Below are 16,298 nucleotides of genomic sequence, written 5' to 3' on the forward strand. Positions count from 1 at the left end.
TTCAGGGTGGAGGAGTATAAGCGCCTGCTGCGCTCAGGAGGAAATTCTCAGGGCGATCGATGTGGAGGATTAGGGCCGGCTTTGGGGCTCAGAGGCCTGGATCTGAGCAGTATTCTCACTGGGGCCCCTGAGAGAGCAGAGGAGGAGGGCGGGAAGGGGAAGAGGAGAGGAGAGAGGGCTAACCTGGAACTGTCAGGAGGCTGAGAGCGGGTCGGCCTTGGTGGGAATAGAATCATGATCGGGGTCCCATTTGGCGTTGGGATCGGTGTGGACCCCGCCACCCACTCGGATGAAACCCCCCGGCGCCTCTGATTGGATAAGCTGCGAGCGGTGGGAGCGGGGCCAATTCATTGTGACAGGGAAGAGAAAACTGTTTGATAAACGCTGATGAAGTTGATTATTGTGTCTCCTTACTTGCACGTCTTTTCATTTTCTCCAGGCCACATCGCTGGTTGCCTCCTATCTTGATGAGGGCAGCAGAAAACAAAAGGGCTGCCGTCGTCTGTGTGTCTGCCTCTGATGCTCATGATTGGTCAGCCCATTCGCCAGCTCGCCGCTTTCCCCCGGGTACACACAGTCGGATCCTTGATTCATTTTGCAATGAGGAGAAGAAAAAAAAAGAAGGAGAGAGTGCATGTGTGAGAAGAAACAGCCTAGACCACTGGGAAATTATTCGGCGGAGCGGCGTGGTGGATCTGGAATTAAACGGCATAATTAATCAAGCAAAAAAACAAGCACGTTGCTCATACATTTATTATTTGCATTTTTTCCACTTCAGGAGATGTAATCAGCAGATATATACATCGGGGCCCCCGATCCGTGTCACGGGGAATTGGGAGGCCGAGGGCCCATTTCGACCACTGACCCTAAAATTGTGATCAATTCTCCTCACAATGCCCTCTGCCTCCGAAGTAATCTCCACCACGAGCCAAACAAGTCCCAGAGAATCACACAGTTGTCTGGCTCTTCTTTAAATTAGGGAGATTGGGTTCACACATCCACGCTCCCGGCGGAGTAATACCGCATGTTTTGTTCTTGACCCGGCCGAGACAAACCCGTGTGGCTGTATTCCGCAGTACTTTAAAGGAAGGATCAAAACAGCTTTGAGCAGGATTTCATCAGGAGGAATTGGTTTTGCCTAAAAAGTCGAAAATCATGGCCGTTATTAAGCAATTCCTGTCCAGGTTTGAAGAGCTTAAGTGTCTTAAGGGAAAGAAAAACGCAGGTCTCTGTACTGAGCCGTCACTTAAAGAAAGAGTTAAGCTACAAGGAAAGATTTTAATGAACATAAGTTTCTACGAAGTATTGTAAAATTATTGGTGAAAGCTTTTTGGAAATGCGGAAAATAAATTGAATGTACATACTTCCTTATTTATAAATGCATTTCTCCCTTAGCATATAAATTAGTTTATTTAGATCCATTTACACATATGCCGAGATACTTTTTTTTTTTTACTTTTTCCCGTCTACTTCTCCATTTCCAATGGCTTTTTTAAAATGTACGTAAAATGTGTGTAATTATGGCAATCCTTTCATTCCATAGTCACAGAGGGAGAAAAATATTTTTTTATTTTTAGTATTTGTTTCAGTTAGCATTGAGAAACAACGAGCTAACTACAGGATTAAATGGACGTCAATATCCCAACTCACCAGGAACACCACGTGGACTTTTATTATTTCGGTGAACGAACCACAAGCATCCGCTTTTGTTCAGTATTTTAACTGGAGCATAAGTTGTCGCCAGTTCCACCGTTCATCCGTCTCTGATCAACACACTTAGACACTGCTTTACACACTGTCCTGAACTCCATGTTTGGTAAGAACTTTGGTGACTTTGGTTCAGGGTGAAATACAACCTGGCCTGAAAGCAAATGAGTGGTTTAGATAATTTCCCTGGTATTGTTTTTTAAAAAACAACCGATATAACTGTGCATATGTCAAGACAATTGTGATGCGACTTTTTGTTTTAAATGCAGGCGTCATTATGTCTCATCCCCCTTAATGGGACAACCAGCCATCATCCGTCATGTTATTTTATTCCTGCTGTATTTATCTGGCAAACCTTCAAGGTCATAATGACCCGTAAATATGTTTTTGCCAATTCCAAGTGACAAATAATGTTCAATTTCATTATACGTCCTTAATATCTGTCGTTTTGTTGCCAAAGTAGTCGTGCCGCCGAAACCCAATTGGAGACTATTTTAGCAAAGCAAGGCAAACGGTTGAGACAAAACACACAGAGGACTTTAATTAAGACGCAATATGTAGAATGATAGCAGAACAGAATTCCCCCCCTCAACACTTTTATCACCCTCCTCAGTGGCTTCATATAAATGGCAAGACGATAACGAGGAAGATAAAAGTAGACATCAGTGATTCATTTCAGAGGAGCAGGGAAAAAAAAGAGGCTGTGGGTCATTTTCGAAGATTGCACTAAATTCTTAAAAATTACACCAGATGATTCAAAAGGTTACAAAACACATCATAATATGGACATGAAATATTCCTTCAGAAACTGGATAACAGATAGTTTGCCAGTACCTCCCCTTCCCTCGCTTTATATTATTGATAGTTTTTAAAAAATGTATTTTCACCAACCAAAGGAAAGTCACATGTGTGATGTGTTTGGAGAAGATCCCTACAACACAACTTAAGTGATCTAAAGAAAAATGATGTGTTTCAAAGTGTCTAATGCAACTGGATGGATTACTATTTATTATTTTAGCAGTGTTTATAAAATATAATTCCTAGTGTGAAGGATTTACTCACTGGGCTCAGTTTTTCAGCAGCTTGACATCAGAAGTGTATCTTGAACTGAAAAAGAAAGATGTGTCAATGAAGTACTACTGTTGATGAGTCAATTATTTAGCTCATAAGAAATACATATTCTTGTTTACTTGTGAATAAAATTCAGATGAGGATTACTTAAATGAAAAATGTAGTTATGCTTTCCAGGGATTTGTGCAGCAGCAGCCAACTGGTTATCTTGACGGTAATACAATTATCTTGAAAAACCTGGTGTCAGATAACTGGTTTAGATTTATTGGATATTTATTAAGAACAAAAAGGATATTTCAGTAGATTCTAGAAAGAATTACACATTTGTTAATGTCCTTGAATGGAAAATCCAACCAGATAAAAGCAGAAATAAGTAGTAGAAGTCGCCACACAGAAATCAAAGGTTCCATCTCCTGAACATGATCCAGTTCCACAGAACCAGCCTTTGTTCACGCCCTTGATGCGACAAGGGGCAACTAATGGAAAATTAATGCAATTTTGAATTGATGCAAACGTTTCTGTGATTTTCATATGCAAAAACACAATGCAATAGTATTTCCATTTAAACGGAACAGAAAAAAATGGCACCAACCCCTTATTCTTTCACGATCCTGTAAAAGAAAAAGGCAAGTGAACTAAAAAGCGTCAAGAGATTCAAGACGCTTCATGAACAAGGGGTTTGTTTCCAAAGAATTACGTTATAGTAAATATATTTAAATGGCAACTAATGTGAAAACCCAACTCTCCTGACTCCCATGTTTCAAATGTTGTAGTCTTCCTCTCCAAGATGCAGTAAATCTCTCAACATGTTGTCATCTTGAAGTTATTACTTTATAATGTTCTCCACTGTCTGAAATCTAGGCGAACGAGAGGTTACGAGAGCAGAGTCCGTTATTATGTAATAATGGTCCTCACTCCTCCAGCCAGCTGTAATTACACCCCGCTTTATTATTTCTTTATACAAAGAGTCCCTTGTAGGATGAGACTTCTTGGATTGATGACACGTGGTGACAAACCTTGATGTTAAACAAGATTTAATCTCTATAAAAACAAGTGTTTTCAGTGGGCGGGGCTTAAGCACAATTTTAATGTAAATATTTCAATAAAATATATTTTTTTACAAACAGACACATACTGATGTTACAATAGAGTCCAACCTCTATTGAGGCGACACTTCAAATCTGACAGTAAATGCTAGGACAGCGTCTGGAGCCCATTTGACCTGGAAAAATACTTCATTAATAAGCGTTTACAAGTTAGTGACAAAACCTTCACCTCCTTACTAGATCCAGATGGAACTACAGAAGACCACCAATGTAAGATTGTTTCATTTTCACTATTAAAAAGTTCTGATTATTAGTCAATGTTGTTGTATTTTTTTTGTTTAATAGATCATGGATTTTCACCATTTCAAAATAAATAAAGTAGCAATGTTATGTGCTTTAGATTAGAATATTTAATCAACACCATCGTTGAATCTGCAACAAAACTAAAAGTTGATATGTTGAAATATTCTACAACTTTGTTCTTGGAATTTCATCAAACTTAAGAAAATCAAATATTTCAAGCAAAACAAAAGGTCTGAAACTTGACTTCAGTATTTTCCTAGTTCTTTAAACAAGAGTATTTGTACTTGTTAGTACTTCAAGGGTTAGTTCACCCAAATTTTAAAATCTAATTTTCTACTCACCCTCGATTACTAAGGGTTGGGGCTCACTTTTCTTGGTCCAAAAAGACACCAAAAATACCTGCTCATCTGTAATGTCCCTCTTGTATTGAAGCCCCAACTTGAGAAATGTTCCCAAAAATATATATTGTTTGTAGCGAAATTTCCCAGTTTTTCAGGGTAAATCTCAAGGCATGTGCACGGACACCGGTCAGGCAGTGAACTTGAAAGTATTTGCTTAACATCATAATAAATCTGCATCAAAACGTATAGTTTAAATATTGAAATGTGAATAATTAATCTGCATTATTCAAACTTTATGAAGACCAATAAATATTTCAACCAATACTAATTCATTTCAAACATTTGTCTCCAAACTTTAAGCAAGGATCTGGACTCGCGACCTCTCTGTGGTGTCCCAAGAATACCTGGGCTCAGCTCCAGCTGCTGCGACACCGTTAGAAAACAAGCTGAAGAAATGAATTCATAAAAAAAAAAATTAAGAGGCAAAGTCACAAAATGAACTTGGAGGTAAATGACGCATGCTTTCAAGTGAGCTAATGAGCGTTAGCAACCTAAGCTAACAAGTGTAAGCTAGTTTAGCTAATGTGTTCAAGCTAGTTTAGCTAATGAGTGTATGCTAGTTTAGCTAATGAGTGTATGCTAGTTTAGCTAATGAGTTTATGCTAGTTTAGCTAATAAGTGTAAACTAGTTTAGCTAATGAGTATACGCAGGTTTAGCTAATGAGGTTACGCAGGTTTAGCTAATGAGGTTACGCTAGTTTAGCTAATGAGTGTATGCTAGTTTAGCCAATGAGTGTATGCTAGTTTAGCTAATGAGTGTACGCTAGTTAAGCTAATGAGTGTACGCTAGTTTCACCAATGAGTGTACGCTAGTTTAGCTAATGAGTGTACGCTAGTTTAGCCAATGAGTGTACGCTAGTTTAGCTAATGAGTGTAAGCCAGTTTAGCTAATGAGTGTACGCTAGTTTAGCTAATGAGTGTACGCTAGTTTAGCTAATGAGTGTACGCTAGTTTAGCTAATGAGTGTAAGCTAGTTTGGCTAATGAGTGTAAGCTAGTTTAGCTAATGAGTGTACGCTAGTTTAGCTAATGAGTGTACGCTAGTTTAGTTAATGAGTGTAAGATAGTTTACTGTAGCTATTGAGTGTACGCTAGTTTAGCTAATGAGTTTAAGCTATTTTAGCTAATGAGTGTAAGCTAGTTAAGCTAATGAGTGTAAGATAGTTTACTGTAGCTATTGAGTGTACGCTAGTTTAGCTAATGAGTTTAAGCTATTTTAGCTAATGAGTGTAAGCTAGTTAAGCTAATGAGTGTACACTAGTTTAGCTAATGAGTGTAAGCTAGTTTAGCTAACGAGTGTACGCCAGTTTAGCTAATGAGTGTAAGATAGTTTAGCTAATGACTGTATGCTAGTTTAGCTAATGAGTGTACGCTAGTTTAGCTAATGAGTGTACACTAGTTAAACTAATGAGTGGAAGCTAGTTTAGCTTATGAGTGTACCCTAGTTTAGCCAATGAATGTAAGCTAGTTTAGCTAATGAGTGTAAGCTAGTTTCGCCAATGAGTGTACGCTAGTTTAGCTAATGAGTGTACGCTAGTTTAGCTAATGAGTGTACGCTAGTTTAGCTAATGAGTGTAGGCTAGTTTAGCTAATGAGTGTACGATAGTTTAGCTAATGAGTGTACGGTAGTTTAGCTAATGAGTTTAAGCTATTTTAGCTAATGAGTGTACGCTACTTTAGCTAATGAGTGTACGCTAGTTTAGCCAATGAGTGTACGCTAGTTTAGCTAATGAGTGTAAGCCAGTTTAGCTAATGAGTGTACGATAGTTTAGCTAATGAGTGTAAGCCAGTTTAGCTAATGAGTGTAAGCCAGTTAAGCTAATGAATGTACACTAGTTTAGCTAATGACTGTACGCTAGTTTAGCTAATGACTGTACGCTAGTTTAGCTAATGAATGTAAGCTAGTTTAGCTAATGAGTGTACGCTAGTTTAGCCAATGAGTGTACGCTAGTTTAGCTAATGAATGTAAGCTAGTTTAGCTAATGAGTGTACGCTAGTTTAGCTAACGAGTGTAAGCCAGTTTAGCTAATGAGTGTACGCTAGTTTAGCTAATGAGTGTAAGCTAGTTTAGCTAATGAGTGTACGATAGTTTAGCTAATGAGTGTAAGCCAGTTTAGCTAATGAGTGTAAGCCAGTTAAGCTAATGAATGTACGCTAGTTTAGCTAATGAGTGTACGCTAGTTTCGCTAATGAATGTAAGCTAGTTTAGCTAATGAGTGTACGCTAGTTTAGCCAATGAGTGTACGCTAGTTTAGCTAATGAATGTAAGCTAGTTTAGCTAATGAGTGTACGCTAGTTTAGCTAACGAGTGTAAGCCAGTTTAGCTAATGAGTGTACGCTAGTTTAGCTAATGAGTGTACGCTAGTTTAGCTAATGAGTGTACACTAGTTTAGCTAATGAGTGTACGCTAGTTTAGCTAATGGGTGTAAGCCAGTTTAGCTAATGAGTGTACGCTAGTTTAGCCAATGAGTGTAAGCCAGTTTAGCTAATGAGTGTACGCCAGTTTAGCTAATGAGGTTACGCTAGTTTAGCTAATGAGTGTAAGCTAGTTTAGCTAAGGAGCGCAAGCTATCTTAGCTAATAAGTGTAAGCTAGTTTAGCTAATGAGTGTATGGTAGTTTAGCTAATGAGTGTACGCTAGTGTAGCTAAATTTGCTATATTTACACAAATGATGCTAAAAATATAAGAATACTTTTTCGATATCTCTGTTTAAAATGAGATTAATGTATTAGCTTTAGCACAAAATAAAGACGTGTATGGACCAGAAGCCTCGTAAAGACCCAGGATGAAGCCTCCCAGCAGGATCACCGAGGCTCTGCTCACTATTTACCGAGCAGTGGATGAACGTAAACCCGCTCGTGTTCACAGAGGGACCGAGTGTTTGAGCGGCATCACTTCCCCGTCAATACAGCTTGTTCCTGGAGCTCCGTCATCAATCGGGGTATCAATATGGAAACACCGGTGTGACCCAGACATTAATCGATGGCTCCTCGGGGAGGAGGGAGGAGGAGGAGGGAGGGCAGCCGCTCACAGTCATCGATGAGACGGATCGGCCGGGAGTCAAACCCGGACAGTCCGTATTGATAAGAGCGTTTCCACCTGTAGCCGCAGAGACAGCATCTGAATTCAATAGCGGCGCTCAGAGCCGCAGAAAGACACGCTCGAGCGGATCTACGTGCCTCGACTCGTCATCAGAACTTTCTCCATAAATCTGTCTCGTTTCTTTCTAAAGGCTTCACTTCTGCGCAGCCGTGACTCCAAATTAACTTCTTTGTCTGAGATTCACGGGCTTATTTTCCTGTCGAACTTCAGTCAAACCTTCACTTCTGAACTTCCATCTCTTCCGTCTCCTCGGGATTAGAACCTCTCGCTTTTTTCCCGCTGACATCCCAATCCTGACCCGGGTCGGCGGCTCGGGTTCGGTTTCACGCTGCGGCGGAGGGTGGGACGAGGGAGACTCCTAGCGGCGGGAGTGTGGTAGCGCAGGAGCGCTTGCCGAGAACACCTGTTCAAAGGTTTGTTTAATGGAGACACCTGCCGTATAGGAGGAAGAGAGGAAGTACAAGATGGAGTTGTGAGGTCTTATTTAATTCATATTTTGAATTCCCCAAAAGACACTTCGCCCCAAAACATCCCCGTAAAAGAGGAATAATGGTCACTATACTGTTTAGTAAATTCATATCACTCAATAATTCAATGTTTTTTTCCCACAGTTTTCATCATCTCACTTGAGCATTGAGCGACCTTTTGGTTGACCTTGTAAGATTTCACTGTCACATCGTTCATTCTTCTACTTTTGACCTTCATATGAATTGTAATTTTTTTTTATTGATCTATTCATTTAACCTACATGAATGAGATAATGCATATATTATAAATTATAGTTTATATATACATATACTGTATATATAAATGATGATTTAAGACACTTGTGCTGTGATCTTTAAGATATATTAAAACAAGCTTTATGTTTAAATGTTCTTTATCTTTATCTTTAGACTTAGATTGTATCATCTTCTCTTTATTTCTCTTTGTTCTTATTTTATTTTGATTTATTTTTTATGAAAAATTGCTGTATTTTCTGTGGCTATTGGAAGAAAAAAAAAATCCAGAAGGAGACCTCCTGAGGGATCAATAAAGTTTTACATTACCTTATCCTTATGTAATGGCTGCATCTATAACAAGATTAGCTTGTATAGCATTTAGTATAAAATGTTTACATTACACTTTGAAAGTTCTAACATTTTCTAATCTATTATGGGTTTGCGATGGTATAATTACAATTGACCTGATTCAACTCCCTTAGAATAACCATTCTTTTTCAAATCAAAGTATTTTAATTGATTTTAAGATCATTAATAATACAAAGCAACAATACTTATTATTTATTATTTCTTTTCCATCATCCCATTTTTACGTATTTTTAATGGCTTGAAAGCTGACCTAACGTGGCTACAGTAGCAACTGATTCAAGGGTAGAACTTCAGGAAAAAGTTGCATCTTCAAATACTTGATACGCTCCCATATAATTTCCCATAATTCCTCTCCGTTAAAAAGAAAGTAACAAAAAACGAGTCGGCCTGTTTGATTCCAAAAACGAGTCCAACAAACCAGACGTTCATGATCTGGCCGCGGTCTTCTCCTGATGATGTCGATACCCACTTGGACTCTCCATCAAATACCGCAGCGCTCTCCCTTGTGGAATGTTGAAAAGGTTAAAGTTCAAGGGTCGTGTGTCCTGTGCGCTTGTGGGTCTGCCCTTTTCAATCCCAATCAGCTCCTCTACTGTTGCTCTTTTTCTTCCGGTGCCAGAATGGAGAGATGCTCCTCAAAGGTCACGGACATGGATTTTCTTTGCTTTGACTCAATGAAAAGGTCAGATGAGGGCATCAGGAAATGGCACTGAGGCCTCCATGTTGCTCTCTCAGGAGCCCCGGTCCCGTCACACCAGCCTCGCTGGAGGACGGCGACCCGATTGGAGAGAGCTGAGGGAGGTCTCCTGAGCTTTGGTGACCGCTGAACCTCCTGCTGACCCTTTCCTGTGGCTTCCAAACAAAGTTTGCTGTGAAACATTGCAAGGCTGGAACTGAACAAAACAGAACTTTTGGAAGCCAAATGTTTTTTGAAAGGACAGATCAATCACATTTAGAGTTCTGACAAATAGGTTTCTGTGAATTTAGGAACATTTATCATGTGTTTTGGATTCATTAGCTGATGATTAGTGACACTTTAACATATGGTATTAAACCTTTTCATGATATTCTAATTATTTTGGATTTTGGGGGTTTTCTAAGCCATTAAATAACCAGTGAAGGCTTGACATATCTCACTGGGCATCTCATGAGTTTGTATCACATCTGAAGTTCAATTGCTGACATGAATATACTTTTTGCCTTATATTCCAATTACTTTGAATTTCCGCTGTAATTCCAGACTTGAATTGGTGGCACTGGTGGTGACGATGTGACCACCTGAAGGGTCAGAGTCCATAATGTTTCACTCCACAACAACTTTCCAGAATTGATTGCTTGTTTGAAAAAAAAAAAAAATGGAATAATATTTGATGTGGTTCATTTTTCTTTTTCACTTTGAAGTCTTCTGTCGAGCCAAGCAATACAGTTAGCAATACAGTAGTTAAGTTGCCTGGTCGTTGAGGGCCCCTTTAATATTGTGGAAGTTACTGAAGAACAACTCATTGGCCACAGAAGATCCAAATATGTTCATTAAATTTCAGACAATTCAAAGTTGTGATAAGTACAGTGTGTGGGCAAAGACTTCTGCCATGTGTCAATTTTGGGGTTTTAACCAAGTCGACACTGAGAAAAACAACCAGTCTGGACATGTTGGGTTTGGCTCTGATAACTGCATTTATACAAACCGATAATAAGTAGATTTTATCGTTTATATCAATTGCCTTCTACAGGAACAATCGTTAAAGTTTTGGCATCCATCCCTTAAAAAACCCAATAGCTTCATAGTGACCTTCCTACTGTTGGAGCCATTTGTCAGACTGTCTTACCCAGGGTTCTGTCCATTTCCAACCCAATTATCTGTACAGCATTTTCTAAGAATACTTGGTGATGGTACAAGAAGTCTGCCTTCTATTATTGTCTATCGCATATTGGTCACATTTTTCAGCCTCCCATGGAGCTTTATTTCCATGAGCTTAATACAAGAAACCACTGATGTTCTAACGGCTGCCCTAAGTAAGTAAGTAAGTAAGTAAGTAAGTAAGTAAGTAAGTAAGTAATATTTATTTATATAGCGCTTTTCGAGACCAGGGTCACAAAGCGCTTAAACAATCAAAACAATACTCAAAAAAGTACATACTTTAAAGATCAAGATAATACTGAGAACAACACAGGAGAGAAATTCAAGGAAAAGCCTGAACAAATAGAAACGTCTTAAGATGTTTCTTAAAGGAGTCAGTAGACTCCATCAAGCGCAAAGAGAGAGGAAGATCGTTCCAAAGCTTAGGAGCAACAGCCTGAAAAGATTTCTCTCCTCTGGTCCTGAGCCGTGTGCGTGGAACCATAAGTAGATTTTGATCCACAGACCTCAGAGCCCGAGCTGGGGTGTAAGGCTGGATCAGATCAGTGATGTAAGGAGGAGCCTGACCATGAATAGCTCTGAAAGTAAGAACCAGAATTTTAAAGTTGATCCTGAAAGAAACTGGAAGCCAGTGAAGAGTTTTAAGGACTGGAGAGATGTGAGTTCTTCTACTGAAGGCTACCTTTACGATGTTGTGACGGTCACACCTGGGTATTGTGTCCAGTACTCTGTGGTCACTGAACAGAGATGATGGGGCAGAAGTATGGTAGGATGACGGGAGAATTAGGTACGTTCCAGTGAAAACACCGGATCTGTCTTTCCAAAAATCATGCCGCCATCCGACTCTTGGTCAAGAGGCACTTCCACTCGGATTCTCTTTCTGAACAAGGGATGAGAGAAAAAACACTTGCCTGGAGTACACTTGTCTGCAAGTGTTATGTTTGCCAAGTGATGGAAACTCAGATGGTTTACTTAATCTTGCTCACCTTTTGTTTCGGGCACCATGAACAGACACTTTTATTTAGGGGCGAATACTTTCAGCAATACTAGTAGTAATAGGTTGAAATAGAAGCTGAAGAAGCTTCAGGGTTGCTCCCTCTTACAGTACATACCTTAACCAAGTACAGCCTGAATCTACCTCTAGATCAAATGTCACGAGCAATCTCAAAAAGACCCCAAATCTCTGTGGTACGTCTTGTGTCTGACCTCAAGCCTCTGAACATTGAGGCATCCATTAAGAAAACACCTGGAGCAGGAGTTTGAAGCTTGTCTGAGCCTGTCCTGGACGACCAAACTCTTCAAAATCCAGCACAGAAAACTTGTATTCAGATGGTTTTTACTCAAAACGAGTGACAGCAACACTGTTAAATGATCGGTCTGGGATTCAAGGTAATTGTACTTGAAAATGAATCTCAGAACAAGATTTCATGAAGGCTTGATAAGAGTTCTAAATACTAGTTTTAGATACAATTACTTCAACACAATTACATTGGAATCTCCTTTACTGTGAAAAAAAAGAGTATATTTTATTAATTTAGGTTTAAAGATCTTATATCAAGATGGCAGAATTTAAGAATAAAAAGTAATCTCGAACCAACATATTAAACAAGTCCTTAAATTGAATTATGTAATTACTATGATGATAATTATTAATTATATATTACTAATGAAAGACTTGATATCATTGTTAAATGTAGTGGTTTTAGAACTGTTGGCCCTACTTTGTATTTCTTAAAAATAAAGCAACTGGGCCAGATTGGGATTAGAGCCACCAAATCTGCCATCTTTTCTTTAACAAATTAGGTTTTATAAAATACATTTTACATTAAAGTTGTAACTGGAAAGAAGAATTAAAAAGTTATTTTCTTCCCCATAAAAATAAATACTTGAAGAATGAAGTTATTAAATCTTTGTGTTAAAATCACCAACCAATCTTATGCCTTTAATAGAATAATTAAAAAAAAAAATACTTGACACGCTTAACACATTTTTTTCCAAGTTCAATAACAGACAAAAAACAAGACTTTTTAAACAAGATTTCATTTATTAACTATAATACAGATCACATAAGGCCTTGCTGTTCATACCGTTCCCATCAACAAATTACTCAGCAGTTGTTTTTCTTTTTCTTCTTTTTTTTTTTTTTTTTTTAATTTGGGTTACCTTATGATTTATACAGTACTTCATTTTATCACCCCCCTCGCCCAACCTTTTGTTTTCACTCTTGAAACATCTCTTAAATATCGAGAGTGGTGGAGCCCTCTTCCTCAGGGAGGAAGACATCATGCATTATAGCGGGCTGCTGCTCAACACAAAGAAAATACTTAAAAAAAAACAAAAAACACATTTTACATTTTTTTTAATTAATAAAATAAAACATAAAAAAATCTTTTTTTTTATCTCCACTTGCTAGAGTGTTAGCCTCCTCCCCCGACAATATAGTTGAATATAGTTTGCTTGTTTTAAATTAACAGACATCTGTCACCATGGAAATAAAAAAAAAGCTGAACTGAAGTCACATTTTCATTGTTCTTCGACACTTCCCGTTTCTCCCTCGACCCCCTTTTTTTTTTTCCAGTCTTTGGCTGCCTCACAGTCGGTTCACTATTAACACATTGATACACACACACAAGTACCAGTGGTCGACACTCCTTCCTCTCCCAAATAATGATGCCATTCACCCCTTCCCTGCCTTCCGTTCTCCCCCCTCCGTCTCTCTCACACTTTCTCTGAGGATCAGTGTGTGATCTGGACGAGCTAACAGCGGGCAATGACCGCAAGGAGAACCACATTCCTTTCCTTCACGTTTGTTTGGATCATGCTGGTGTCTGGCCGCCCGCCAACCACAGCCCGCTAGCAGGTTAGCATGAAAACAAGTCCACCCGCCTCACACACACACACACACACTCACACACACACAGTGAATAGGTAGTATCGAAGGAAGCCTTGTCATTGGACTTTTCTCCAGAGCTGACCGAGTCCGTGTGATCGCGGTGAGCTTCACACGACTTTAAAAAAAAAAAAAAGCCACTTTAGAAATTATCCTCGAGGCCCATCTCGCCCGGTTTCCACGGTAACGGTAGGCAAGGCCCAGGAATTTGCGATGCTCCTCTCCACTCATGCAGATGGATGAATGGACTGTCTGTTCTGCTGCTCGATTCTTCCAAGGCCAAAACGGGGCTCACTTGGAATGATGGAGCAGGAGTGACAGCGGGGGGGCACTGGGGGGCACTGGCGGCTGAGTTAAGTGGAGGTGTTTTTCTAGGAGAAGGAGCTGAGGGCTGTTTGGTTCTCCCAACTGTGCGCTTGGGAGATTCTAAAAAATGATGTGTGACACCACGTGGTACACCTGCGCGGAAAACAAGCTGCAAGCATATGTCGCTGCAGTACCCTGTTCCCCCCGCTAGATGTCAGTGGTGTGATCCCATTAATGAAGGCCGAGAGTGGCAGCTTCATGTCTTTTTTTTAAATGCCTTTCAAAAGTGCTGGGGAAAGTGCTTTTAAATCGAGGTCCAGAGAGTAGGAAAACTGCAGCATGACTCGCTCGGGGCAGACAGACGGCCAGACACCGGTTGAGGCAGAAGACTGGAAGGAGAAAAACTGCAGGGGGAACAAAAAACTAGTTTCAAGTGTTCACGAGGAGACAACACCCACAATCGTTTGCGCCGAGTGCAGTCCAGCAGATCTAGAGTTCGCTTCCTCCTCTGTGCCTAAGAGAACTTCCTGTTGTCGATGTCGTCTCTTGGTTCTCCACCAACGCTACAGATTTTTTTTGCTTTTTTTGTAATTTTTTTCAAACGCTCTTCTCAATACCACCGCTAGGGGGCCTACTCGCCTCGGTCTCCCTGTACATACTGCATATATGTCAGTGCTCTCAACTTCCTCGACTCATTCTTTCAGTTTCAAAACCTAGTTTTTCCTAAATCCCTAAATCTCTGATTATTCTTCCTCCCTGCGGTTCCCTTGATCCCTGGTTCACAGTGTGTGTTGTTCCGCGGGGGGGAGGTGGGGGTGTAGGGAAGGTGGAAGCAGGGCGGGGAGTGGTGACTGCGGGGTCGTGGGGGGGGAGTGAGGAGGGGACTGGTGGTGGTGGTGGTGGTGGAGGTGATGGTGGTGGATGGGAGGGCCGTAGTGCGGGATGACGGGCGGGGTGGCGGGGAGCACGTAGGGGGTCGGGGACGGCGCCGGCGAGGAGGAGGCGTAGCCCCCGGACATGCAGGAGTACGCCGACGTCCCCCCGGAGGAGGAGGACAGCGTGGACGACGGCGAGCCGGGCAGCCCGTCGGCCAGAGGCTGATTGTAGAAGAAGTAGGCGCACTGGTGGATGAAGCTCTCGATGATTGTCTGGTAGGTCCGGGTGGCCGTCAGGGCGTCCATGGTGAGGAAGTCCGGTCGCATCAGCGTGGGCCAGAAGCAGATGGACAGATTCTCGCTGGTCATCAGGTTCAGCTTGCTGTTCTGACTCACCCTGGAGAGACAAACGCGTCAGTTGGCAGGAAAAACTGAACAGCTGAACGTGGCAACAATAAACTGAATCATGTGCTAATTGTTTGTTTGTTTGTATGAGCAGGAAGTCGAGGATTGCAGTCGTCACAGGTTCATTTTACACAAGAACTTCTTTCAATCAAAAACTACAGTCCCTAGGGGACATGGAATGAAAAAAAGATCTCAGGAAGTTAAAATATTTACAAGGAAAAATAGTAGTTTTGGAGAGAAATATTTCCTACTCAGGAATCGCTCTTGAGGAAGAAGTCTTACAAGTTATCTTCCGTCGTCAAGTTGAATTCTGATGAAGGTTATGGAGGCTCTCAGCAGCCAAAATGAAAAGATCTTGAGAAGAGATTTTGCTAAAAGCAGAGAAGTTACATTGTCCTCTTCAACTTTGAGAACAGTTTTTAAACATTTATTTACTTCTCAAGACCTTTTTTTAACTTCGAGAACTTTTTTAACTCCTCGTGATCTTGGAGAATTTGTTACTGGACGAAAGGATAATTTATTGTGATGGATAGTTTTTATAGTCAATGTACATGGTCACACAACGTAATTGTTGCGACTATAAGTGGTGTTATCAAATATAAAATACATTTAAACACAACTAAAAAGGACATACCAAAGTAGAGGTGTAACAGTGCAAACCAGAGTCTTAAGTGCAAGTATTTAACAAACAACAAGAACATTTATATCTATTGTTTTGATAAATACTGTCAAAAGTTGTTTTATTAAAAAAAAGAAGACCTGATTTTCTCTTAAGTGATTAGTTTGTGACTCCATACACAACAAGACACTTGTTTTGGTCACATCTATTAGAAAAAAATAAACCAGGAAACAAGTGAAAACTCTATATGGGACTAACCAGCCCAGTGCTTCTGATGACTCAGCTTTAAGTTAAAATGTATTTTTTAATGCTACTATTTTTGCAAGTGATGTTATTTTATTTCTACCTGAACCATGTAAATAAACACCAGATTTTTTAAATGAATAAATACACAATGTAAATGTCTCTGATGATTGTGACGGCTGAGAAAGTAAAGAGTGAAAATATGTTTATGAATTTATTTTAATACCATTCTTTTTCAAGTATTCAGTCAGACAGAGGTTAACATTGAAAGTGAAAAGCATAAAAAGGTTGTAATTCAAGAGAGCTGGAGAGCAGAATAATAATAATAAAAAAAGTCTTTATGGTGTCACTACTGTGACTGTGATCTGAACGCGTGTCAGA

The 16,298-nt window shown here is 40.0% G+C and overlaps 2 protein-coding genes across 2 annotated transcripts in view; both read right to left on the bottom strand.

Annotated features, from left to right (window-relative positions):
- calm3a (calmodulin 3a (phosphorylase kinase, delta)) overlaps positions 1-16,298 on the bottom strand; it is a 224,469-nt gene that overhangs the window by 6,595 nt on the left and 201,576 nt on the right. The gene's annotated exons all lie outside the window — the stretch shown is intronic.
- Positions 12,604-16,298, bottom strand: part of arhgap35a (Rho GTPase activating protein 35a) — a 60,621-nt gene continuing 56,926 nt past the window's right edge. Inside the window, exon 7 of the mRNA XM_087795542.1 lies at positions 12,604-15,047. Coding sequence (XP_087651668.1) covers positions 14,555-15,047 — 493 coding nt within the window. The 3' untranslated portion in view covers positions 12,604-14,554. The remainder of the gene's footprint in view (positions 15,048-16,298) is intronic.

This window comes from Callionymus lyra, chromosome 7 (genome assembly GCF_982586985.1).
Source record: "Callionymus lyra chromosome 7, fCalLyr1.hap1.1, whole genome shotgun sequence".
Taxonomy (NCBI): Eukaryota; Metazoa; Chordata; class Actinopteri; order Syngnathiformes; family Callionymidae; genus Callionymus; species Callionymus lyra.